This window comes from Eumetopias jubatus, unplaced genomic scaffold (genome assembly GCF_037043125.1).
Source record: "Eumetopias jubatus isolate StellerSeaLion01/CBP00866 unplaced genomic scaffold, mEumJub1_p1.0 scaffold_3, whole genome shotgun sequence".
In the NCBI taxonomy this organism is placed as follows: Eukaryota; Metazoa; Chordata; class Mammalia; order Carnivora; family Otariidae; genus Eumetopias; species Eumetopias jubatus.
Genome location: NW_028274809.1, coordinates 123823110 through 123849037, shown reverse-complemented (window position 1 = coordinate 123849037; position 25928 = coordinate 123823110). Strand labels below are relative to the sequence as shown.

At 40.3% G+C, this 25928-nt stretch overlaps 1 protein-coding gene across 1 annotated transcript in view; it reads right to left on the bottom strand.

Moving 5' to 3' along the window:
• LOC114211909 (cilia- and flagella-associated protein 337-like) overlaps positions 1–25928 on the bottom strand; it is a 119330-nt gene that overhangs the window by 81508 nt on the left and 11894 nt on the right. The window contains 6 exon segments of the mRNA XM_088021975.1: positions 13508–13600; positions 15525–15607; positions 16402–16632; positions 17945–18010; positions 23605–23688; positions 24011–24064. Coding sequence (XP_087878101.1) covers positions 13508–13600; positions 15525–15607; positions 16402–16632; positions 17945–18010; positions 23605–23688; positions 24011–24064 — 611 coding nt within the window.

The following is a 25928-nucleotide window of genomic DNA, read 5'->3' as shown; positions in this document are numbered from 1 at the left end:
GGAAGCTGTATAGAGAGTTCAGATCATATGGCAAGCATCAGTGTCCCAAAAGGCCTTGACCTATAGGATAGGAGCCAAATACTATTGAGGTTTGTTCAAGATTGAGCAAAGTGTAATCCAATCTGCCCAGAGTGTGGGGGCCAAGTTGCAAAGAGGAGAGACTGCAGGCCATGGGCCAATTAACTGCACATGTAAGAAACTGGGAGAACACACACTGGGCAGTGATCACAGAAGTGAGAGGAGAAAACGGACAAGATCTGGTCAGTGATTGCAAGTGGAAGGTGAGGAGGAGAAGAAGTAACCACAGGAAATCCCAAGGTTCTCAGTTTGAGTGATGAAATGAAGCCAGAAGTCAAGACTGAACACATAGGAAGCACTGGAGAATTTGAATGGAGTGCCCTTGTCTTTTGACACTTCAAGTTTGAAAGGCCTACAGGTTATCCTCATGGAAATGAATCTAGCATTTCGAAAGCAGGTGTCAAGAAGTAGATTCTAAACAATAGCCAAACCCAGTAAAGGAAAGAAATTACTTAAAGAGGGCATGTGGTACAAGGAGAAGGCCGAGGGTAGCACCTGAGAGACTCTCAGCATGTGAGTGAGGTGAGGATGAAGAAGGGAGAAGGAGGAGCAGTTAGAAGAAGGGAACCAGAGACAGGGCACTATTGCAGAGGTCAAGGAGAGTGAAATGGTCTATGTCACAGAGTGTGATATAATAAAGACTCAAAAGAGGGAAAAGATTCACCTCTTAGGAGGTCATTGCATTAGGACCAGTGAGAAATAGTGAAGTTGTGAAGCCTGGTAGTGGTGGTGTCATGGGCACATAGCAGAGGACCAGGGATAGGCTGCTGTGAGTCCCTGAACATGCAGGGCAAGGGGGTGCACCCCACTTCAGGCCTTTGCTCTGGCTGTTCCATTGTCTGGGCTGCTGTCTTCCAGGTATCCCCTTGGCTTCCTTGGCTCACTGCCTTGCTTCTTTTGGGTGCTTGTTTGAATGGCACCTTCTCACTGAAGCTGTCCCTGACCACCTTACTTAATACTGCAACTGACAGCCCCTCTAGTCCCATCACTACATACACATATATCCTTGGCATTACCTTTTCTTTTGTCCATAGTGCTTATCACCTTCTAATAATACTCTATCATTTGTATATTTATAATATTTATTATTTATTATCAATTCACCCCCCCCACTTGAATGAATACATCTTTTTTAAAAACATATTTTATTTATTTATTTGAGAGAGAGAGAGAGAGTGAAAGTTGGGGAAGGGGCAGAGGCAGAAAATCTCAAGCAGACTCCGTGCCAAGCATGGAGCCCAACACAGGGCTCAACCTCATGACCCTGAGACCACAACCTGAGCCAGAACCAAGATTTGGACACCCAAATGACTGCACCACCAAGGTGCCGCTTGAATGGATACATCTTAAGGGCAGAAAATCTTACTTATTTTGTACACTGAAGGGTTCCCTGTACCCACAATAGTGTCTGGCCCACAGCAGTCCTACTATAGGATTTGTTGAGTGAATGAATACAGTGGACTATAAAAAAGGACAGAGGATGATAAGGCCTAGAATAGACATATAAATAAAGTACTGTGGAAGCCCAGAAGAAGAAATTAATTCTGGTTCAGAGGATTGGTAAAGGCTTTGTGAAGAGTGATACCTGAGTTGTATCCTGGGGATTGGCAGGATATCAGCAGGCATAAGTGGACACTGAATGGGTATGTAGGTAAAGAAAACTGTGATGGGGTTCCTAGGTGGGAAATAGCTCACCCATGTAGGAAAAAGAAAGCCACCCAGTGGGCTAGAACATGATGCGTAAGAGAAGGGCTGTGGGAGAGTTGGGTATGGGTAGTCACATGCTCTGGTGTCTGCATGTGCCTACCAGATTTCAAGGTGGAGACATTGAGTAGGTAGTTGGATGTAAGACTCTAGAGTTTGATAGGAAGATCTGCTCCGAAGATACAAATTTGAGCCATTAACATATTGGTGGTTTTGAAAGCCAAGAGACCGAAGATCACCAAAGGGAATGAGTGTAGATAGAGAAAAGGACCAAGGATGGAAGTTGGGGATGCTCCAAGTATAAGAGCTGAGGGAGAAGGATAGGAACCAGCAAAGGAGACTGAAAAGAATTACCAGTAAAATAGAAGAAAAATCAAAAGTATGGTGTCCAGGAAGGCAAGTGAAGAAAATATATCAATGATCAGCTAGATCAAGTATAGCTGATGGGTTATGTCAGATGTGCTCAAAAGGATGAATTGAGCTGACTAAAGGATTTTCAATGTGGGTATTATTGGTAACCTTGGTAACAGCTTGGTGGAAGAGGGAGGGAGAAGAAAGCCTGGTCAGAGTAGGTTGATTCTTTTAAGAAGTTCTGCTGCAACGTCCACAATAGCCAAACTGTGGAAAGAGCCGAGATGTCCATCGACAGATGAATGGATAAAGAAGATGTGGTATATATACAGAATGGAATATTATGCAGCCATCAAAAGGAATGAGAGCTTGCCATTTGCAACAGCGTGGCTGGAACTGGAGGGTGTTATGCTGAGTGAAACAAGTCAATCAGAGAAAGACATGTATCATATGACCCACTGATATGAGGAATTCTTAATCTCAGGAAACAAACTGAGGGTTGCTGGAGTGGGGGTGGGGTGGGAGGGATGGGGTGGCTGGGTGATAGACATTGGGGAGGGTATGTGCTATGGTGAGCGCTGTGAAATGTGCAAGACTGTTGAATCACAGACCTGTACCTCTGAAACAAATATTTCAATATATGTTAAGAATAAAAAGAAAAAGAAGAAGATAGCAGGAGGGGAAGAATGAAGGGGGGTAAATCGGAGGGGGAGACGAACCATCAGAGACGATGGACTCTGAAAAACAAACTGAGGGTTCTAGAGGGGAGGAGGGTGGGGGGATGGGTTAGCTTGGTGATGGGTATTAAAGAGGGCACGTTCTGCGTGGAGCACTGGGTGTTATGCACAAACAATGAATCATGGAACACTACATCAAAAACTAATGATGTAATGTATGGTGATTAACATAACAATAAAAAATTAAAGAAAAAAAAGAAGTTCTGCGGCAAAGAAATGGGATATGAGCTGGCAGTACCAGTGGGACATAGAGCAGAACATTGTTTGCTTACAATGGGAGAAATAATATTTTTATTACTTAATGGGAAGGATCCAGTGGAGAATGAAAAGTTGTTGGAAAAAGGAGGCAGATGGGTAGGAGGGATATCTTGAGAAAGGGGTCAGATTGTTACTTGAATAGAGAGATTTGCTTTTGATGGAGCATGGAAAGTTTATTTGGATAGCAAGTGAGAAGGCAGAATATGTGGTACAGATGCTGGTAGGGGATGTGATGGGATGGAAGGTGGTGGAAGCTATTTCCTAGTTGCTTCAGTTTTTACAGTAAGGTAAGAAACAAAGGTCATTAGCTGAGATGAGGATAAGGGATGGGCTGATGGGGATTTGAGGAGAGAGGAGAAAGAATGAAATTACAGACTTGGAACAAGGTTAGAGTGAGTGCACTTGGGATGTGCAGATGACTGCCTGGGATCTCAAGGGATCACTTGGGCTTCATGGTCATGAATTTAAAGTGAGCTCCATTGGAGTGTGTTTTTTTTCACTATGCTCATATCTATCTCCTTCACTTCCTTTAATCTTCATTCTTTACCCATCATTTGACTTCTGTAAGGACTGGTGCATACAACAAGCTTAATCAATGTTTGCTATTTGCAACTGAGATCTTCAGTACTTAAGGAAAGTACTTAAAGGAAAGTCTGACAGGCAAAGGCAGGATATCTGAGACTCCCAAGTAGGCTGAGAGGTAAAGCAGGGGGCACTTTTGAGATCCTCTCCTCTGTCCCTCTCCTTTATCCTGGTTCTTCTCTATTATTGTGACAGATAGGATGTTGGAGAGTGGGTGAGGAGGAGAGAATGGTCCTCTTCCCTAAACTGTGTAAAACCAAAGGACTGAATTAATTCCTGAGTGATGAAAGTCTCCATCATCTACCCAGACTTGGAGTGACCGCTCTGCTCAGGTGTTCTCAGGCCTGCACCTCCAACCAGTAACAAGCCCAGTTTACATGGTCTTCTGAAAACCTGGCGTCATTTTCTTCTCCACCGCATCTGTTGTTTCAGCTTCTGTTGGTTACCTTTAGCATTTGTCATATGGATAATAATAATAATTGCTACTATTTATTGAGTACTTATTGTATGCCAGTCCCTAGTTCAAGGGCTCTGTACTTATTCATTCATTTAATTCTCAAAAGAAACCCATTTTACAGATGATTATCTTGAGGCACCTGAATTTCTGCCATACTCTATCAGTCTCTCTGAACCCAGTCTAATCCATCCCTCATTTCTCTATGAGTCTCCTTAGACATTGATTTAAAATATGCATTGGGGGTGCCTGCATGGTTCAGTCCGTTAAGAGTTCAACACTTGATTTCGGCTCAGGTCATGATCTCAGGGTCACAAGACGGAGTCCCACATTGGGATCAGCGCTCAGCGCAGAGCCTGCTTATCCCTCTCCCTCTGCTCCTCCCCCCCCCCCCCCGCTCACTCACTCTTTCTCTCTCTCTCTCACATAAATAAATAAAATCTTAAAAAACAGAATAAAATAAAATATGCATTGAAGGGATACCAGCAAAATGGTGGAGTAGGAAGCCCTGGGCCCTCCTTCTCCCACAAACACACTAGTTCAGCAGCAATCCACAGAAATATTTCCTTTGTGAGAAATCCAGAAAGTAACTGAAAGCTTCCAGCACCCTGGAAGGGTATGAAACAAGCCTCACTGAAGCTGGTAGGGAGGTTTAAGACATCTTCTCACAAGAACCCCTGACAGGCTCAGTACCTTATGATCAGGAAGAGTCCCCCTTGCTCACAGCTTCATCCAAGGGAGGAAAGGGTTGGTTTGTGTCTCCAGCATCCCAACTTTTCAGCTCTCAGCTTCCCCCTAGGGAGTCAGAATCCCTGGCTGAGCTGATTAATGGGGATCTTCTCCTATGAAGACAGTCTATAAAGAATGGGAAAGAAGCCTGCTTTGTCTAATGAGCAGACACCAACACAAAGAGCCAAGGAAAATAAGATTCAAGCAAAGATATTCCCAATAAAGGAACAAGATAAATCCCAGAAACCAACCCTAATAAAGTGGAATTATATGATTTACCTGATAGAGAATTCAAAATAGCTATCATAAAGATGCTCACAAGTCAAGAGACCAATGTGAAAATCTAAACAAAGAGACAGAAAATATTTAAAAGTACCAAACAGAAATCATGGAGCCGAAGAGAACAAAACTAAACTGAAAAATTTACTAGAGGTATTCAAAAACAGACTAGCTCAAGCAGAAGAAAAGATCAGCAAACTCAAAGATAGGTCATTGGAAATAATTCAGGCAGGGGAGCAAAAATTTAAAAAAATGAAGAAAGCTTACGGGACTTATACCATCAAGTGGACCAATATACAAATTATAGGAGTTCCAGAAAGAGAAGTGAGAGAGAGAAACAGAGAGACAGAGAGAAAGGGACAAAAAGGAAGCTTATTTAAAGAAACAATGGCTAAAAACTTCTCAAATCTAGAGAAGGGGATGGACATCCTGATCCAGGAAATGGAAATTTGTTGATAAAGGTAAGTATGTAGACAAATGCAGAATACTGAGTTACTATAATAGTGGTGAGTAAGTCACTTTTAATTCTAATATAAAAGTAAAAGACAGGGGTGCCTGGGTGGCTCAGTCAGTTAAGCATCTGCCTTTGGCTCAGGTCATGATCCCAGGGGCCTGGGATCGAGCCCCGTGATCAGGCTTTCTGCTCAGTGGGGAGCCTGCTTCTCCCTCTGTCTGCCACTCCCCCTGCTTGTGCTCTCTCCCTCTGTCAAATAAATAAATAAAATATTTTAAAAAGTAAAAGACAAAGTATTAAAATAACTATAACTAAAATGTATTAAGTAAAACAAAAAATTGCGACAATAAAATGTGTGTATGTAAGGCTATGTTAAAGTGTAGAGATTTTGTATGTGATTGAACTTAAGTTGTTATCTGCCAAAAAGTAATTGTTATCATTATAAGACATTTTATGTAAGTCCCAAGGTGACCACACACAAAAATTACCTATGGAAGTTACACAAAAGGAAAACAGAAAAGAGTCAAAGCATATCAATACAAAAAAAAAAAAGCAACAAAATACAAAGGAAGGCAGCAAGAAGAAAAGACAGGCAAGAGAACTATAAGACTAACAGAAAACAATAAAATGGCAATAGTAAGCCCTTCCTTGTCAATAATTACTTTAATGTAAGTGGATTAAACTTCCCCATCAATGAATAAAAAATAATACCCAACTATATGCTGCCTACCAGAAACTCATTCTAGATTTAAGGACACACACAGGCTCAAGTGAAGGACTAGAAAAAGATATTCCATGCAAATGGTAAACAAACAAGAGCAGGGATGGACATACTATATAAAAAAAATAGGCAGTGGGCACCTGGGTGGCTCAGTTGGTTAAGCAACTGCCTTCAGCTCAGGTCATGATCCTGGAGTCCCGGGATCGAGTCCCACATCGGGCTCCCTGCTCAGTGGGAAGTCTGTTTCTCCCTCTGACCCTCTTTCCTCTCGTGCTCTCTATCTCTCATTCTCTCTCTCGCAAATAAATAAATAAAATCTTTAAAAAAAATAGGCAGTAAGTCAAAAACTGTCACAAGAGACAAAGACATTACATAATGATAAAACAGTCAATCCACTAGGAAGATATTGCAATTATAAACATATAGGCACTCAACAGTAAAGCACCTAAATGTACAAAACAAATATTGACAGAACTAAAGGGAGAAATAGATAACAATATAATTATAATAAAAAACTTCAATATCTCACTTTCAATAATGGATAGAATATTGAGACAGAAGATCAATAAAGACATACAGGACTCAAATAACACTGTAGACCAAATGGACCTAACAGACATATACAGAACATCTGACACAAGAGCAGCAGAATACATATTCTTAGGCACACACAGATCTTTCTCCAAGATAGATCACATGTTATGTCACAGAACAAGTCTTAACAACTTAAAAAGATTGAAATCGTACAAAGTATCTTTTCTGACCACAATAGAATGAAATTAGAAATCAATAGCAGAAGGAAAATTGGGGAATATACAAATATTTAGAAAATAAACAATACATTCTTGAATAACCATCTCGTCAAAAAACAAATCAAAAAAGAAATTAGAAAATACCTCAAGAAAAATGAAAATAAAAATACAACATACCAAAACTTAAGGGATGCAGTAAAAGTGGTAGTAAAAAGGACCTTCATGGTGACAAATATCTACATTAAAAAAGAAGAAAGATCTCAAATCAACAACTTAACTTTATACCTTAAGGAGCTAGAAAGAGAAGGAAAACTAAGTGCAAAGCTAGCAGAAGGAAGGAAATAAGAAAGACTAGAACAGAAATAAAACAAAACAACACTAAGAGTTGGTTTTTCAAAAAAGATTAACAAAATTTACAAACCTTCAGCTAGATTAACTTAAAAAAAGAGAAAATACTCAAATAACATTAGAAATAGAACATGTGATGAGATGTACAATAAGTACGGAGTTTGAACCAGTAATCAAAAACCGTCTACAAAGAAAAGCCCAGGACCAGATGATTTCACAGGTGAATTCTACCAAACCTTAAAAAAGAGAGAGAGAGAGAAAGATTTAATACTAATCCTTCTCAAACATTTCCGAAAAAAAGGAAGGGGACAGCACACTTCCAAACTCATTTTATGAGGCCAGCATTACCCAGATATCACAGCCAGACACATACCACCAGAAAAGAAAATTACAGGGCAATATCCCTGATGAATGTAGATACAAAAATCCTCAACAAAATACTAGCAAATCAAATCCAACAGCACATTAAAAGAATCATACACCATGACCAAATGAGATTTATCCCTGGGATGGAATTATGGTTTAACATACGAAAATCAATTAATGTAATACATCACATTAACAGAATAAAGGATAAAAATTACATGATTGTCTCAATACATGCAGAAGAATCATTTGACAAAATTCAACACCTTTTCATGCTAAAAACTCTGAACAAACTGGGAATGGAAAGTACCTCAATATAATAAAGGCCATATATGAAGAACCTGCTGCTAACATCATACTCAACAGATGAAAAATAAACAGTTTTTCTCTAAGATCAGCAAGGATGCCTGCTTTTGCCACTTCTATGCAACACAGTATTGAGAGACGTAGCCAGAGCAATTAGGCAAGAAAAAGAAATAAAAGACATCCAAATCAGAGAAGAAGAATTAAAATTGTTCCTGTTTACAAACATAATGATCTTACATATAGTAAGCCCTACATACTCCATTAAAAAAAAACTATTAGAAATAATAAACAGTCAGTAAAGTTGCAGGATACAAAATCAACATGCAAAATCAGTTGTGTTTCTATACATTAAAATTAACTATCTGAAAAGGAAATTAAGAAAACAATGCAATTTAAAATAGACTGAAAAGAATAAAATACTAAGGAATAAGATTAACTAAGGAGGTGAAAGATTTATATATTGAAAACTGTAGGGGCGCCTGGGTGGCTCAGTTGTTAAGCATCTGCCTTCAGCTCAGGTCACGATCCCAGGGTGCTGGGATCAAGCCCCGTATCAGGCTCCCTGCTCCACGGAAAGCCTGTTTCTCCCACTCCCACTCCCCCTGCTTGTGTTCCCTCTCTCGCTGTCTCTCTCTCTGTCAAATAAATAAATAAAATCTTAAAAAAAAAGAAAACTGTAATACACTGATGAAAGAAATTAAACAAGACACAAACAAATGGAAAGATATGTGTTCATGGATTCGAAGACTTAGTACCCAAAGCCATCTATAGATTCAATGCAATCCCTGTCAAAATCCCAATGCCATTTTTTTACAAAAATAGAAAAAACAATTTAAAAATTCATATGGAACCCCCAAATTACCGAATAAATCTTGATAAAGAAGAACAAAACTGGAGACATCATACTTCTTAATTTTAAGCTATAATAATTGAAACATTGTGGTACTGGCATGAAGACAGATGTATAGACCAATGGAACAGAATAGAGAGCCCAGAAACGAATCCACACATATATGGTCAACTGATCTTCAAAAAGGGTGCCAAGAATATACAATGGGGAAAGGGTAGTCTCTTCATCCAGTGGTGTTGGGAAACCTGGATATCCACATGCAAAATATTTCAATTGAACCCCTATTTTACATCATACACAAATCAACTCAAAATAGATTAAAGGCTTACATAAGACCTGAAACTATAAAACTCCCAGAAGAAAAGCTTCATGACATTGGTCTTGGCAGTGATTGCACGGATACCAAAAGCAAAGGCAACAACAGTTTTATGTGAAGTGAAATAAGCCAGTCACAGAAAGACACTGCATGATTCCACTTATATGAGGCATCTAAAGTAGTCAGATTCACAGAATCAAAGAGTGGAACAGTGATTGCCAGGAGTTGGGGAGATGAGAAAATGGGGAGTTACTAATCAATGGCCATAGAGTTCATTTAAGCAAGAGGAATAAAGCCTTAGAGATCTAGCTGTATAACATTGTACCTATAGTCAACGATACTTTACTGAACATTTAAAAATTCGTTAAGAGGCTAGATTTCATGTTAAGTGTTCTTACAACAATAAATAAAATAAATGTTAAAAAATATATAATCCAAACCTTCTAAAACTGTCATCCAAATTCTCCCAAAGCGTATTTCTAAATCAGGCAAGCAATGTGGTCATTAAATAAAAAGCTAGATACATGTTTGAGCTAATATATTTCTTGGGGCTAAATTTATAATCTACCAAAATTCTGTTTAGCAAGCTTCAGGTGTATTTTATAGAACAGGTTGAATTATAAAAAATTACCATTATTTGACGATGTTGACCAAAAAATTAAAATACATTGCTGGCTGTAGTATACAAAATAATGCTCTATTTCTTTTTCTAAGACTGAGTAAAATAGACTATTAAATATTTATTAAAATAAAATAAAACCCACATAGAGTTGAGGATGCAAGACAAAGTGCTTAGCAGGGCATAGGTGACTCTTCATTAGCAAATCTATTGTCTGTCTTTCCTGATGCTCTTTTCTTCTCTTTCCTTAAATGTTCTTCATTCCAAAGTATGCTAGTTTCTCCAAAAACTTCAACATCTACTCCTCCCTCTCCCCATCTATACTCACACTGTTGTCATGGATTGGAAGGCCCTTACTGTCCCTGGCCCACTACTTATTTGTCCTCCAGTTCAAAGGTCACTTCCCCGTGGAGACTTTGCTGTCAGCTGCCATCTCTCCTCCAGTCTAATGGGTGGGAGCCCTGCCTTCACACCTCATGCACATCTCTATCCAGCACTTAATTCTCATTTTGTAAAGATTGGTTGGTTGACTTGCCTACTGCCCCCACTGGGGTGCAAACATTATGAGAAAGTATAGATTTATTAAATCTGTATTACAGAGCTCATTTCATAGAGAAGTAGTATTCAAGATACAAACTTGTTTTTTTACACATAACAACTGGAATGTCTCTAATTTGAGAAGTAAAGCTAATCCCTACTTGGTCTTTTACTGACATATTGTTTTAACAATAGAAAAACTTAAGTTTTTCTTCCAAGAAATTTTCTCAGGTAAAGTGGGTTTTTTTTTTTTTTCCTTCTTCTTCTTCTGTTGTTGTCAGTTTATGTTTAAGGAAGGCGATGCCTTGCCCTAGGTTAGCAGGCAAATTAGCAGTAGATCAAGCCAGGATTAAAAACTACTTGTTTTTTCCATATTTGTTTAGTCAAAAATTAGCTATTGAGTGTCTCCTACGATCCAAAGGTTCTATTAGGCAGATGCATTTATCATTCATCAAACATATTTCTCTTGCCTGTTTTACTTTTCTATCTAAAATTTTTAAGGCTGAAGCATACCTTAGAGTGTGTCTACAGTAGTGTGAAAGCAACAAAACACAAGTTGTATTGTATGTGAAATTGTATATTAAATGTAATGATAGAGTGAGCTCCATAAATGGCAATTAGTTTACAATGTGCTCCCACAAATGCACTCAGACACCATGATTAATGCTCCCTGGAGCATTCAGTCCCTGTAACTAGCTCTCATTGTACTTACCAGAACACTACTCTCCCAGGATATTATGATAAATACCATGTTGGTTCTAATATTGCTCTAAGTGATTAGGTCTGGGTGTGAGGGGGTGGTGAGATGAAATAGAGATAAAATGCAAAGTTTATGTTATGGTTGCTTAGCAAGAAATCAGTAAGGAATCAAGCTAGCAGCTCTTAAGTGAGGTTTTAGGGTGATACAGGGTCATCTCCCTCCAATACACCTCCAGGCCCAGTCTGTGGGAGTTATAATGGTCTACAAGTGCTGTTTCACATTGGTTTTCTGTTGGGTGTGTCTGGAAGCTAAACATCAGAAGATGAAAGAAAGAAAGAGAAAACTAGTCTCCACATCACAGGAGCGGAGAAGTATCTGAAACCTCACCCCTACTCTCCTGGGATAGCCCTTCAACAGAGGAGGGGCTCTCAAAGAATGACATCATCAACAGACAACCCCATTAGTTGATGGGACTGGTGTGTAGCCAATACCACTGACTCTATCGCAGATGAACACCTCAGCAAGAAACAGATAACATGATTAGAGAGCACCACCCATGTCAGTAAATATTCACTGTTGTGGACTGCATGTTTGTGTCCCCCAGAATTCATATGTTGAAGCCCTAATTCCCAATGTGATGGTACTTGGGGACGGGGCCTTTGGGAGGTAATTAAGGTAGATGAAGTTGTGAAGGTTAGGATTCTTATGATAGGATTAGCGTTTTTATTTTTTTTTTATTTTTTTTTAAAGATTTTATTTATTTATTTGAGAGAGAGAGAGAGAATGAGAGATAGAGAGCATGAGAGGGAAGAGGGTCAGAGGGAGAAGCAGACTCCCTGCTGAGCAGGGAGCCTGATATGGGACTCGATCCCAGGACCCTGGGATCATGACCTGAGCCGAAGGCAGTCGCTTAACCAACTGAGCCACCCAGGCGCCCAGGATTAGCGTTTTTATAAAAGAGTCACCACACAGTCCTCTCACTCTTTCTCTCTCTCTCCATGTATACGTATTATGGGAAGGTCACGTGAGGACACAGTGAGGTGACCATCTGTGAGCCAGAAAGAGAGCCCTTACCAGAAATAGAAGAGGCCCACTCCTTGATCTTGGACTTCCATCCTCTAGAACTGTAAGAAAATTAGGTTCTGTTGTCTAAGCCACACAGTATAAAATATTTCATTATGGTAGCCCAAGCAGACTAACACACTCACATCCACCAGACTGTACTCCTTTTGAGACTAGGTGTCTTGTGTGTTCAATTCCTGAATCCCTAGCCCATAGCAAAGGACTCCCTTCAAAACACACACACACACACACACACACACACACACACACACACACACAGAAGAAAAAGGAAGAATAGGGAGGGAAAGGCAAAATAAAACTGGAGCCTCATTTTGTCAACTCACATAAGAGTTTTCTGACTTGCTCATTCAACAAACATTTCTTTTTTTTTCTTTTTTATTGTTATGTTAATCACCATACATAACAAACATTTCTTGACAAACATTGGCAACTGCTATGAACCTGCCAGTCAGTGTGTAGGTGTCAGAGAACACACAGCAAAGACTAAGGCACCGGTGCTGCCTGTGAGTTGCTCAGGAACTGTGCCTCGTGACATGCAGGACACCAATGCCTAAGGTGGGGGAGGCTTCTCGGAGATGTTGGCTTTTGGATATGGAGGAGATTCAGGGGAATCCAGGAAGGTTTGGGCCATGAAGAATGGTAGGATTTCAGCAGGAACCACCCACTCTGTGAGACTGTTCTAACTCCTAAAAATCTTGTCTCATTCATGCACATGTCCCACATCCAACAATGAGGGTGCGCAGTAGGGGCTCAAGAAACATGGTGGGATGGATGGTTGGGGAAGAGGGCAGCACCAGGAGCACCATAGTGGTGACAATGCCTGGCCCAAGTTGAGAGTCTCTGTTTAACTATGTTCGTGCTTGGGAGGCCTGAAGACTCAGAGGGGACGAAGCTGAAAAGGCAGGGGGGGTTAGATGTTCTCTGAAGGTGTGGATATTTTTGGAGTGGGAACTGGCAACCATTACAAAGCAGAGTAACATGGTCAAAGTTGAGTTTTAAGAAAATTAATCCAGTCACATTTAAAACAGATGAATTCATAATTACATGTCTCTAATAATCATTTCACCTCTCTGGGCTTCCCTTTCCCGATTTGATGCAGGAAGATCCCTCCTTTCTGGGTAGTACTATGATGTGAGACATGGTCATGACAGGCCGCATGGAAACCCTGACATTTACTGATTGAACAGGACTGAACGGAACTGCCCAAGGGGAGAGGAGAGAAGACCCCAGTGGCCAGGAGAGAGCGCCCCGTGAGGCCTGCCTGGCCCTGGAGATGCTCTTACCAGTAGTCCAGTTTCAGAGCAACAGCTTCCAGGCCACCAATCTGACAGTAAGGCTCCAGGTTGGAGAGTTCATACAGCTGGATTTCACGGTTTCTGTTCAAAGATCAAGCACCGTTGGAGTAAATTTAAATTTCCCACTTCACTTTTGTAGAACAGTTTTTATATTTCATGGATTCCACAAAGCAGAGACACCTGGCCAGTGAAACATCTACCCTACTGAGCAACTCCTCTGGCAGAACATGAGGTCTCCCAACCCTGTCCCACCATCTGGGGACATCTCTTCTGCCTGCTTCTAAACCACCCTGGCTTATCCTTCTCCAACAGGAGGCTGGCACAGCTTTCAACAATATGAGCTCTGGATGCCAGTAGTTGGGGCGTCAGATCCCAGCTTACCACTTAGTCCCCTCATCTGTGAAATGGGGATCTCCTGTCTTTCAGGAGAATTACGAGGATTGAACAAAAGGATGTGTGAGAAAGTGATTAGTTTCTTAGGACTTGCTAAGGGCTCACAAATGTGAGCTGTTGTTTATTGTAGATACTAAAGATGGTTAGATCTACAAAGTGCAGGGCTGGGGCCTCTTTCTAGAAACTAAAGGGTTAACTCAGTGCTCCCCTAATTTCCCACCTTTCCAACCTGCACTCTTGACCCCTTCCCTCCTGTGTTAGTTTGTCTACCTTGGAGCTGATTAAGAGAAGAACAAGTTTGTGGCTATAAGAAACACAATTTACTGCTTGACCTGTTGGTATAGAATGAACAGAGGTCACTCTCTAAATTCCAAAATCTTCCCTTTCCCTCAGTGTAAAATGTCTTTTTTCAACCTCCTTTTTCACCTGCCATGCAGCTCTAGTGGTTCCTGCCTCCAGATGTCATAAGCCTTGCCTCATCTTCTGATTTGTCAGCTCAGAGAGTCTCTAGTAGGTTACTGAGCAATCTCTGAACTGCTATGTGTGCAAAAGACATGATAATTAAATTATTGGGCATGGCTTTAAAGCCAAACTGGGCTGAATGTATACACTCAGGCTTGTTGCTTTTTAGTAGTTAATATTAATTATATTAGTACATCTTACTATATAAACAAATATATTTTAATTATTAGATTTAGCATTAAACTTAATTGTATTTAATAGCCTCGATTATCTGAGGTTGGGTTAACTGTTGGTTCATTAAAGTGGTTGAAGACTAAGGAATCAGGGGCTTCTGGAGGAGACCAGGTGGGAAGAGAGAGACCCTGAGCTTGGGGGTAGTCAGGGGATTCCCTGTAGCAGGGCTGTGGGAATCCCCTTCAAGCTCCACCCTTTCCCTTAGCCATGCCCCCAGAGCCCTGTGTTTAGCAGCTTGAATCCTCAGTCTCCCAGCCTTGGATCACAGTTCACACCCCTACCCCCACACCCCCTCCCTTGTGTTGAACTTTTTGCTTTACCCTTGATTTGAAATTTTCCAAATTTCCTTCCCACCAAGCCACACTCCCTTCGCTGTGGCCCATTACTGAGGTTAACCAAGCAACCCAGGATGGTGCCTGTTCATTTTTCTTGTGTTGACATGATCAAAACCTTCAGGATCTTCCTTCCCAGCCTCAGATCCATTCTTCTGAGGTTCTTCAACTATAAGCATTATCTTTTTACTATAGATTTTATTTTTTGAATCAGTCCAAAGCACTTTGGACTGAATTTTGGTGGATAATAAAATAGGCATATTATTTTGAATCTGAAATAAAATGTGCTAAAAGCTCACAAGACTGATTTTTTTCCCCCATTGGCCCATACCTTCACTCTGGAAGTATTCCAAAAGAGGGCCTCTATCGGTGTTGGAGGCAATGACATCACTGCAATGGGCCAAAAAGACCCTAACTTTGCAAAGTAGCTTTGACTGATATTCTGAGTTCTAGCATGTTTTAAAAGGGGCTTCATGACTTTTAAATACCACAGATGTGTATGTGTCTGTGTAAACTGACACATGGAAATGAATTTCATAACACAAGCACTGTTTATTTCCAACTGAAGAGCTGCAGGCACTTACCCAGTCCCTATGATCAGTTTGTTGTACTGTGGCATGCTGATGACATCCGTCACCCACCTGGGCTTCCGACTCATGGACTTGTCCTAATGTGTTGAAGAGTGCAAATAAACAAGAATATGCCTTTTGAATGATAAGACAGTTTGACAATAAGCATGTTTAAGATTAGAGTTTTTTTTAAAAATTGATGCTCTCCTTCAAGTATACAGAACTTGCTAGATTCAAAGAGCCACCTTTATTCCCTCGCTCTAGGGAGGGCTTATTTGGCAGCCTGAGGGGTTTAGGATAACTGTAACTTCTAGTGTAGATGATAAGTTTCCGGAGGGCCGAGATGGGTTTCTATATCCCCAGTACCCAGCAGAGAGCCTAGGCTATGTCAGGGCCTCAACTATTGTTGAATGAGATAATAAAAAAAGAAATGACTTTAAAGACAGGATACATTCTGGAACAGGTCAGGCATTTTTATTCCTATCCTAAGTCTACTTCCCAAATGCTTTTTGCCTTCTGAATTTCTGATTCTGTGATTCAATAAGAAGACAAACCCTAACATAGCTGCCTAAACTGAAATAATCATTAACAGGAAAAAAAACAATGGGAAATTCTTTTCTGTTTGTGATTCATTAAGACATATGATAAATTACATGATGGAGTCATGTGTAATTCATTACTCCATCTGATTTTAGAAGCAAAATGAAGCATTATCTTGTACTACATATAGAGATCATATTTTATTTGCATTCTATAGACTAGCAAAAGCCAACATGAATATGTTGCATTCAAGGACACAATTTCTGTAATCATACCACTTGAAGAGAGTTTTAAATAGCAAATAAAATCAAACCGGAGCACTCAGCATCCTTATCAAATGAAAATCACATACAAAAACTCTCTTTCTTCTTTTCAACGTCAGCTGCAGGGACCAGAAATAAATTACTCCATCTTCTCTGATCATGATTAAGGTGTCATCAGGCATAGAGAGAATGCGCAGCACGGGACCCCCATATGACAGCCCCTGCAGCACAGCAGGCAGCTGGAAGGAAACCTCTTTCTGTCGGGCTAAAGCATCCGCTTGCTCTGAATACTCTAGCTGTAGATGCATGCAGAAGCCATCCTGGAGGATAAAGGAAAATTCATTAAACATCTACTATATTCCTTTCTTTCAAAACTCTCTTTACCATCAGAGTATAGGTAATTCCTTCCCTGGACATGACATAATTATTAGTACTCACTGGTTCATCAGCATGCCAAAAACGCAAGGGTAATAACTGGGATGTGTCTGTTCAGTTGAGGTTGGAAGTCTGTTACCCAGCCTGGGCTCCCTTCCCCACCCCCAGTGTGTCTCTCTCTAAAGAAGATGGTGGTGGTGATGATGATGAGGAGGAGGAGGAGGAGGAGGATAGTGGTGATGGTTGTGATTGACAGTATACCACGTTCTATGCAACACAGACCTTCCTTTTAATTCTCATGATAACTGTGTGAGATAGATACTATTGTTCTTCCCTTTTACAAATTTGGAAAGGTTAAATAGCTTGCCTAAGATCAAACAGCTAGTAAGTGGCTGGCCAGAGACTGAAGTCCTTATCGGTCAGACTGCACAGTTCCCACCCACCAGTATATGCCTCATTTAGAATCTCAGCTGTACACCTAGGGAAAAGAAGTCTGCAGTCAGAGGGAAAGTGTGGGGATACTGTAGGGCCTGGGAACATTTCTTTTCTCTCCACTTCCCCCAAAGCCCCACTTCATTAGAGCCTCCCTTCTCTTCTCTGGAATCCTGACTTCCTATTCAAGTCAGATGATAATGTAAACATTTGCATTTGATTCAGTTGGGGAATTGGCCCAAGGTCTGAATAGAGGTATCTTACTGCTCAAGTTTTCATTTTAGAACTTAATTCATCCTGGAACAATAGAAGGGCACTGACAGACACAATGGCAGAGAATGTTTAAAGCAGATGTCTCAGCTCCTTATTATCACACTACTCAAATTGGGTAATATTAATAATGATGATGATGACAGTATTTGTTGAGAATTTACTTTGTGACTCTCCTTGTTCTAAATACTTTACATGTGTTAACTGATCTGATTATTATCAGGTGTTTTTTTGCTCGTAGAATTTCTTGCTCACTGGTGTTTCATGTTTGCTTTGGGGTAAGGTGACAAATGTATCCTTTATTCCCTAGTTTTAGGAAACCCTTCTTAGAACTTGACTTAGCTACTGAAATCCCTAGTTAAACTATTCCAAGTATAATCTGACATTACAAAACTTGAAAATTGTGAATATGCATATCCCTTTGCTTCAGTTTCAAGTTCACTAAAGCACTGAGGGGCATAGCATACTTCAGAAAGGAACAGGCTCAGAACTAACATTTTATGTGTTTTCTTTACTAATCTCAAAATTTGACTTAGAAAATATAACCCAACTTACCCATTGAATTCCGCCCACTGATTCATAGTCTATTTTCATGAAAAGTTGTTCTATTTGTTCAATATTCTGGAAAGGAAAAAAGTAAGTCTATTTATAGACTGCACAGGAGTAAACTCTTCACCAAGTTGTGGTGGGAGAGGATGCAGAAGGAGGGGAAATCTTAATTTTTCCAATTTATGAATTTTACATTAAAATACATAATACTCAAAGATCTTTGGAATGCCTGCTGCAAAACATTAATAGGACTGTTAGTTGGAGGTCAGTGTGCTGACCCCAAAACTCTTTTCCCCACGAGAGACTGGGGATCCTGGAACTTCTATTTTTGAAAGGAAGCCCTAATTAGCATGAAGAGTTTCTGTCTCTCAGTCCCTGTGCTCCCAGGAGATCCCACTCCACCCTGGTCAATTCCAGCTAAAAGACTGGACTGTGCTTAGGGACCCCACTTTAGATAACAGCAAAACAAGTTCCAAGGACAATGGTTGGGTGGTAAGGGTATGCCCTTAGGTGTATCCCAAAAGAAGAGGACATGCAAGTCATGAACATTATTTTTTAGTATTAGAAAGATTATTCTATGAGAGGGAAAGTAGATTACTTCTGTGTGGTAGTAGTAAGCAGATTATAAAATGGACCCAATGATCCCTACTTCTTGGTATTCATGGCCTATGTAATCCCCTCCCCTTGAGTAGCTTGCTTGTAGCCAATAGAATACCTAATGTGGAGGGTAATGCCATTTCCATGATTAGATCCTAACTTTGGCCTAACTAACAGACTCTCTCCTTGGTTGGCTTTGATGAGACCAGCTACCCTGTTGTGAGCTGCCCTACAGAGAGGCCCACATGGCAAGGAACTGAGGACAGCCTGTGGCCAACAGCCAGCAAGAAAATGAATCATGGCAACAACCATATGTGCTTGGAAGTGGATCCTTCCCCAGTCAAGCTTTCAGATAAGACCCGAGCCATTTTTACCACCTTGTTGCAGCCTCATGAGACACCCTGAAGCAGAGAACCTAGCTAAGCCATGATTGGATTCCTAACTTCTAAAAACTGTGAGATAATAAATATGTATTTGTTTTAAGATACTATGTTTGTGGTAATTTGTTATGGTGGCTCAAAAGAATAGAAATTGAGCTAATGGGTAGAATGTCAATAAAAACGAATTTAAGCTTATAAAGGGGAGAAAAGTTTCTAAGGTCAGAGCTCTCTAGCCTTGAAATGAGTTGCCTTGTATGGCATTATGTTTTCTTTAGCTGAGGGTACTCAAGCATATGCTGACTCATGGCTTAGCAGAGAAGAAAATCTGAGCATTGAAGGGGCTATATACTAAGTGACCTCTAAGGCCCTTTCAAACTCCAAAATTCTGTAATTTCAGGAATGTACGTAGAAGGTACCTTCAACAGAAATAGTAAGGTTATATATCTCTTTGGGAGAGTGGGATGTTGGCTTTTCTCTTATAAGTCCCATGGGTGTTTGCCATTGTGTAGTAATAGCAGTAAAAGGGAGAAAATAAGATAAGGCCTGATGTTAAAGACACCAAGGCTTTGCCTCTTGGTGAATCAACACTCAGTGTCAGTGTAGTTTGTAAGGAAAGGCCCTGGCTGTGGACTTCAGCTCAGCCCTACTTCCCTCTAAGTCATGCTCAGATGGAGACATACCATACTCCTGGGGGAGGCTGACAGTGCAGACTTCACCATGGCAACTAGACAGTACCATGCACATAATATCTAACAAATGTTTTTGAAATGAATGTCTAAACAAACCAAAACACCCAGAGGGATGACCTCAAGAAGAGTGTAGGTCCACAGATGGAATGGAAACAGAAAAACTCAGGATGAAAACAATCACTGCCTGGGCTTAGGATGCCCACTCAGACCACCTTGTCACCACAAAGCAGAGCATGGGAGAGTTTTGGGTAGGCCTGGGCATCTTGGAGCTCCAGACAAGGTACATCAGACAAGGGTCATGCAGTGTCACAAGCCATGGCAAGAATTGGCCTTCAGGCAGGTCATGTGCCATCAGATGGTCTCTCTTTGGGGGTGGGGGGCATGTGTCTATGCATAAATAGGCTCTGCCCAAGGTGCTGCTTTCTCAGCATGATTATGTGGGATTCTGAGGAACATTGGACTACTTCCTCCACACATTGATTCATTCATGGAAGAAACACAAGTTGAGCGCCAATGGTATGCCCAGTCCTGTGCCAGATGCTGAGGCCTCAGAGCTGAAAGATGTGTTACTTGCCCTCGCAGCATTCACTGTATAGTGGGGTCACAAACAAGCAAACAGTGTAATGCAAAATGATTAGTTCTATGCTACAGGTAACTATGGACCACTATCAAGTTGAAAGGAGAAGCATCTATTGACTTCTAGGAAAGTTAGGATAGACCCCTTCAAGTCCACAATGGCTGCACTGCCTTAACATCATTCATTCATTCAACATTTATTGGGCACCTGCATGTGCCACACATGGTGCTAGATTCTGGGAATATAAAAAAAAGAATCAGAATTCAGAGAGAGTCATTACTTAAGCCAAAAAAGGGGAGGAGAGCATTCTAGGCAAAGGGAACAGTGCATGCAAAGGTACAGAAATAAGAAAATAGGGCATTACCTTCTCTTCTCCCCACCAAAACCAAGGGCTTAGTGGACTTGGGAACTAAGACTCCTGTTCCTGTAGATGCCACCTCTGTCTAAAATGCTCACCCTATACATTGTGCTCTTCCTAAATGTTATTCTTTAGTGCCCCCTCCCCTTTTTGGCATTGAGTTGTGACTAAGTCAACGTTTCCTAGAAAGAACAAAAGAGATACTTCCTAGTTTTTAGCCAGTACTAGAAAATGAAACCCCAGAATAATGGAGAAGACATGGGGTTGTTCGTTGTTCCTCTTAGCTATTCTTCCTTACTCAAAAACTTACAACTTTTAACTGGATACATGCCTCCTCTGAAAAAAGACCACATTTACCTGCCAACTTTTGCAGCTAGATATGACACATGATTAATTTCTGACTAAAAAGTTAAAAATGTCACAGGCAGCTTCTGGGAATTGTCCTTAAAGGGAAGGAGTAGTACTTTGTACTTACTTTGCCCCTTCTCCCTTCCTGCTGCCTGGGATGAGAGCATGTCAGCTAGAGTCCGGGCAGCCATCTTGAGCCATGAAGAGGAGTCCACATGCTGAAGGTGGGATAGAAGCCAAGCAGGACAAGTCTTCCGGATGATTTCATGAAGCCCTTTGACCACCTGACTTTTTACATGAGAGAGAGAAAATCTTTATCTTTCTTCAGGCTTGGTGGCTTAGCATTTTCTGTCACTCTGTAGATGAACTTAATCTTAACTGACATATTGTGCATTAGTTGCAGACTAGAGTTTGAATCCCAAATGTCTTCCTTAGTAGGGACTTCAGGCAAGTTATTCAGATTCTCTAACCCTCTGTCTTTTCAGTTACAAAATAAGAATAATAATGCCTTCTGAATGACGTTATTATGATATTCTGGAGACAAAGGAAACGAAATATGAAAAGATCCTAAGACAGTGTGGTCACATAGTCAAAAATCAATTAATTATTTGATAAATAAGCAAAAAAAGACATGGCTTCATGGATTCTCAGTGAAATACTGTATAAAATTAAGCTTAGTACAAATGGTCCCAAATAATCTGATCTTTGTCCCACATTCCTTTGCACACATTCCCCTAGATGTATGTAACAGACGTCATGCCGGCCCTTGCCTTTGTGCCTCTAGGAATGCTGTTTCCTCTTCTTGAAGGCCTTGCCTGTCTGTCCCTCCTTTATGGAGCAATTCCCTTCATCCCTCAAAACTCAGCCCAAGATTTATCTCCTTCAGGCCTGACTCACTGGTCTGGTTGACATGCCCCCATGACACCCACGCTTAATTCTAGAGTGGCTCTAGGCCCTATTTTGACTGACTGTGTGCCACAGGGGCTAAAATAAAGCCTCTTAGTAAATACTTACTAAGTGAATATTGCCCCAGTAAAGATTTGTTGAATGAATGAATGAATGAATGAATGAGAGGATAAGGGAATGAGTGGCTGACTAGGTGGGCAGGCATTCTAAAAATATAGATAATTAGACTGCTTTGGTTAAAAAGATCTAGAATGTTGGCAAAACACCCAAGGATTTATCCATTTAAGACCCTCCTCTCTATTCCCCCAACAGAAGTTCTTTGTATAGTATTGCACAAATAGAGGAGAGACTGTTTAAAAATAGGTTCCATTTAATGATCACTTCTCATTGTAGAAGAAATTTTAAACACACCTAAACTTGTACTGTAGCCATTGAAACTGTGGGCTTTGTACTTAGAAGGGGCATGTTTTTGTTCAAATCCCAGGGACAAGATCAAAGAGCTTTACCTTGAGTTTGTTTTTATATATAATTTAAGATGCAATCAGGAAACCTTAGCAAGTAGTGCTTAAAGAGCTATGCTTTTATAATACATATTTTATCTGAGGAATATAACCTTATTTATTGCTATGGACTGAATGTTTTTGTCCCCCACACCCCAATTCATAGGTTGAAGTCTAAAGCCTGATGTGATGATATTAGGAGGTGGGGCCTTTGGGAAGTGCTTAGGTCATGAGGATGGAGCCTTTGTGAATGATATCTGTGCTCTTAGGAAAGAGATCCCTCAGAGCTCCCAAGTCCCTTCTGCTACATGAGGACACAAGGAGAAGTCTACAACCTGGAAGAGAGCCCTCACCTGACCCTGATCTCAAACTTCTAGTCCCTAGAACTGTGAGGAATAAATATTTGTTATTTGTAAGCCACCCAGTTTGTGGTATTTTGTTATAGGAACCTGAATGGCCATTCATTAAGATTTCATATTCTGAGCTAACAACTGGGTTAACCAATATGGCAGAGGGAATGTTTAAACTATTTCATTCCAGCAGATCGGGTGTGGAAGGGAGGTCCACGCTCTTTGGAAACAACAAATATGCAGATCTTCGTCAACTTTTGATGCAATACATCCTGATAATCCCATTGTAAGTTGAAAATAACGTAAGTGGAAAATGCATTTAATACACCTAACCTACCAAACATCATAGCTTAGCCTAGCCCACCTTAAATATGATCAGAACATTTACATTAGTCCCCAGTTGGGCCAAATTTTCTAACACAGAGTCTATTTTATAATGACGTGTTGAATACTATACTGAAAATGACAAACAGAATGGTTGCCTGGGTACAGAACGGTTCTCAGTGTACTGTCAGCTGTTGACCCTCGTGAGCACATGGTTGACTGGGTGCTGTGGCTGCTGTCTAGCCTCATGAGAGAGGATCAGACTGCATATCACTAGCTCTGGAGGAAAGATAAAAATTCGAAGTATGGTTTCCACTAACTATGCATGGCTTTCCTGCCATCTTAAAGTCAAATCATCATAAATCGGGGACTGTCTACAGACATAATTATAGATGGAACAAGAGCCTTTCTCACCTTTTCAATAAAAGTCTTTAAATCTCTTGCTGGTCTAGCATCTTCTCAAAAATTTAAAAATATTTTCCCAAATAAACTGTTCTGTGAATCAGGTAGATACTAGCAGAAATCACAATTTAGAGCTGAGAGTGATTTTACAGATAGAACATCAAGCCTAACTGGTTCATACAGGTGAAGTTTTAACTGTGGTTTCAATGATCCAACATTTATAAAATCCATTTACTTTATTCTGTGACCTCATACTCTGTTTCATTATGCATTTGAAAGTTTCCATGTCCAGCAGCTGTCTTCCTCTCTTTTCATACTCCTAGAAAGGAAAAAGAATAATTAATGATTAACATAGCTGCATTTTGTTTAGTCTAGGAGCAAGAGTCCAAAAGATCGAATGTCTAATTAGACTTACTTAAACTCCGTCAACTTCTAACATGGTATCCCTTTTGTTCATTTCTCTGATGCATTCACAACTTGTTTCTAATTCCATTAAAAAATGACAATTAAGACAAATTTATTCCTCACTGCTATTTTATAGGAATTAAAAGGATTATACTTTTCACTGAAAAATCAACCATCAAAGAGAGAATCGAATTACCCAGATGAATATTTAGACAGCTCACCTGGTCAATTCCTACCTGAAAGAGTGCACTTAAGTTTTGTAGCTCTTCTAGGGTCACTTGATGTTCGGTCTCATCAAAACAAAAAGAAAATAAATTTAAAAACACATAGTACTAATGATAATGCCCATAAAATGCAATTTCTGGAAACCCATACTTTCTCTCTTTATGAGAGGCCAATGAGATAGCTGATCTTCCGAGTAACTCTTAGGATATTCCAACCCTCCCTTTTCCTAGTTTCTATTCCAATTCAACTGACTCCTCAGTCCCCAATACTGGAGGAAAATTGTCTGGATGGGGCGGGAAGGAAGGAAAAAGTGGTGAGGTAGTGGGAGGAAAGGAGAAGATAGGCACAGACTTATGACCTGGACAGAAATGAGAAAAGGGAGACTGAAAATATTTTGCTACATCATATTCCAAAGATTGTCTCTTTCCCGTCAGGCATCCTGTGCACATCCTCTGTGTCACCCCCTCCTCCCCCCCGCTCCAACCCACTCCATTCTGTCTTACCCCAGGCTGAACCAGGAGGAGGTAGGTCTAGGGAGATGTGATCGGGGATCTCTTTTTGGGGGGTACATTTTCTGAAGCTATGGCTAGAGGTTCTTGGTGTTAGGGAAATGGGCCATCTTTTAGTCACCTGTCCTTAGCTCAGTAAACAGACCACCAGGGGATGCCTCCTCTCACCTCCAGTCTCTGAGCTACTATCTCAACAATTTGGCTTTCATTATTGAAAATCTCTAAACTTTTGGCTTAGAATGAATGAATAAACTGTGACCAGTGGGTAAAGCCAAGCTAAGCTCTGGTGTTCTTGCATCATCTCATGAGGCTTGAAAAAGATAGCAAAGGATGGAATTGGCTATTTCCCCAATAGGATCATTCTCTGAAATCACTATGACCCGTCTCCAAGGTTCCAAGGTGGTGGCCTTTATACCATAAAACTCAGACTGACACCAAAGCCATTGAGAGACCTATCATTTTATAAAATTGAAGTATCTTTCAAATTCTGTCTTGAATGATCCCATAATTACTTTTTCTTTGCTTTTATCAAGGAACAAAATTGGAAACCTAGCTCTAGAATGGGAAAACACTCCACCTGAAGATTCCATTAAAATTTCCCTGTAGGGCTTTTTTGGCAAGACCTGAACCCAAAAGGTAATATTAAAAAGCTCACTGTGGGAATGATCTCAATAGTATGAAAGATGATTCCATCACACTGAGGGACCATTTCACTTACCCAACAAAAGTTATGACCACTGAATGAATTCAAAATCATCTTGGACCAAACCTTCTCTGGATCCAAAAAAGCAGATGAGAGTTTACCAGGCTTACACACAATACATATGAGAAAAATGTATGTGAATCTGAGGCCTAACAAGACGGCATCTCTAAGAGCATGTGACTTCTCTTCCTGCACCCTAGATGTGAATGCCAGGGGGTGAAACAATTTTCTAAAGCATTTGAAAATTATTTCCCTTAAGATTGAAAAATTATGGGGAAGACATGCTATTATTTCCATTTTTTACATTGCATTTTTCTGAGCCTTTATGATTTTAAATATACAATATAAATACTTTATAAGCCTATGTGTTACATAAGGTATTTATATTCCTAAACTAACAAAATGACTCTAGATTTGTACAAGGCAATCAAAACATTGCATATATGTTATCCTTCCTTCTGTCTTTCCACTGCCTCTGATACCTTTTCTTCTTCTTAGCTTCAAAATTTCCTGAAACTCCATTCTGTGTAATTATTTGTCCACTAACTCCCTTATTATGTGAAATTGGCCTTTGACTTTTCTCTATTTCCATTACTGAAAGAGAATAAACAACAAAAAAATTGCCCTACCTCCCAGGAGGGGGCTCCCCAATCCAAAAAGAGACCAGCTCATCTTCTCTCAATAAATTGACTAGAAATGCTACTGAGAGAGTAGTGT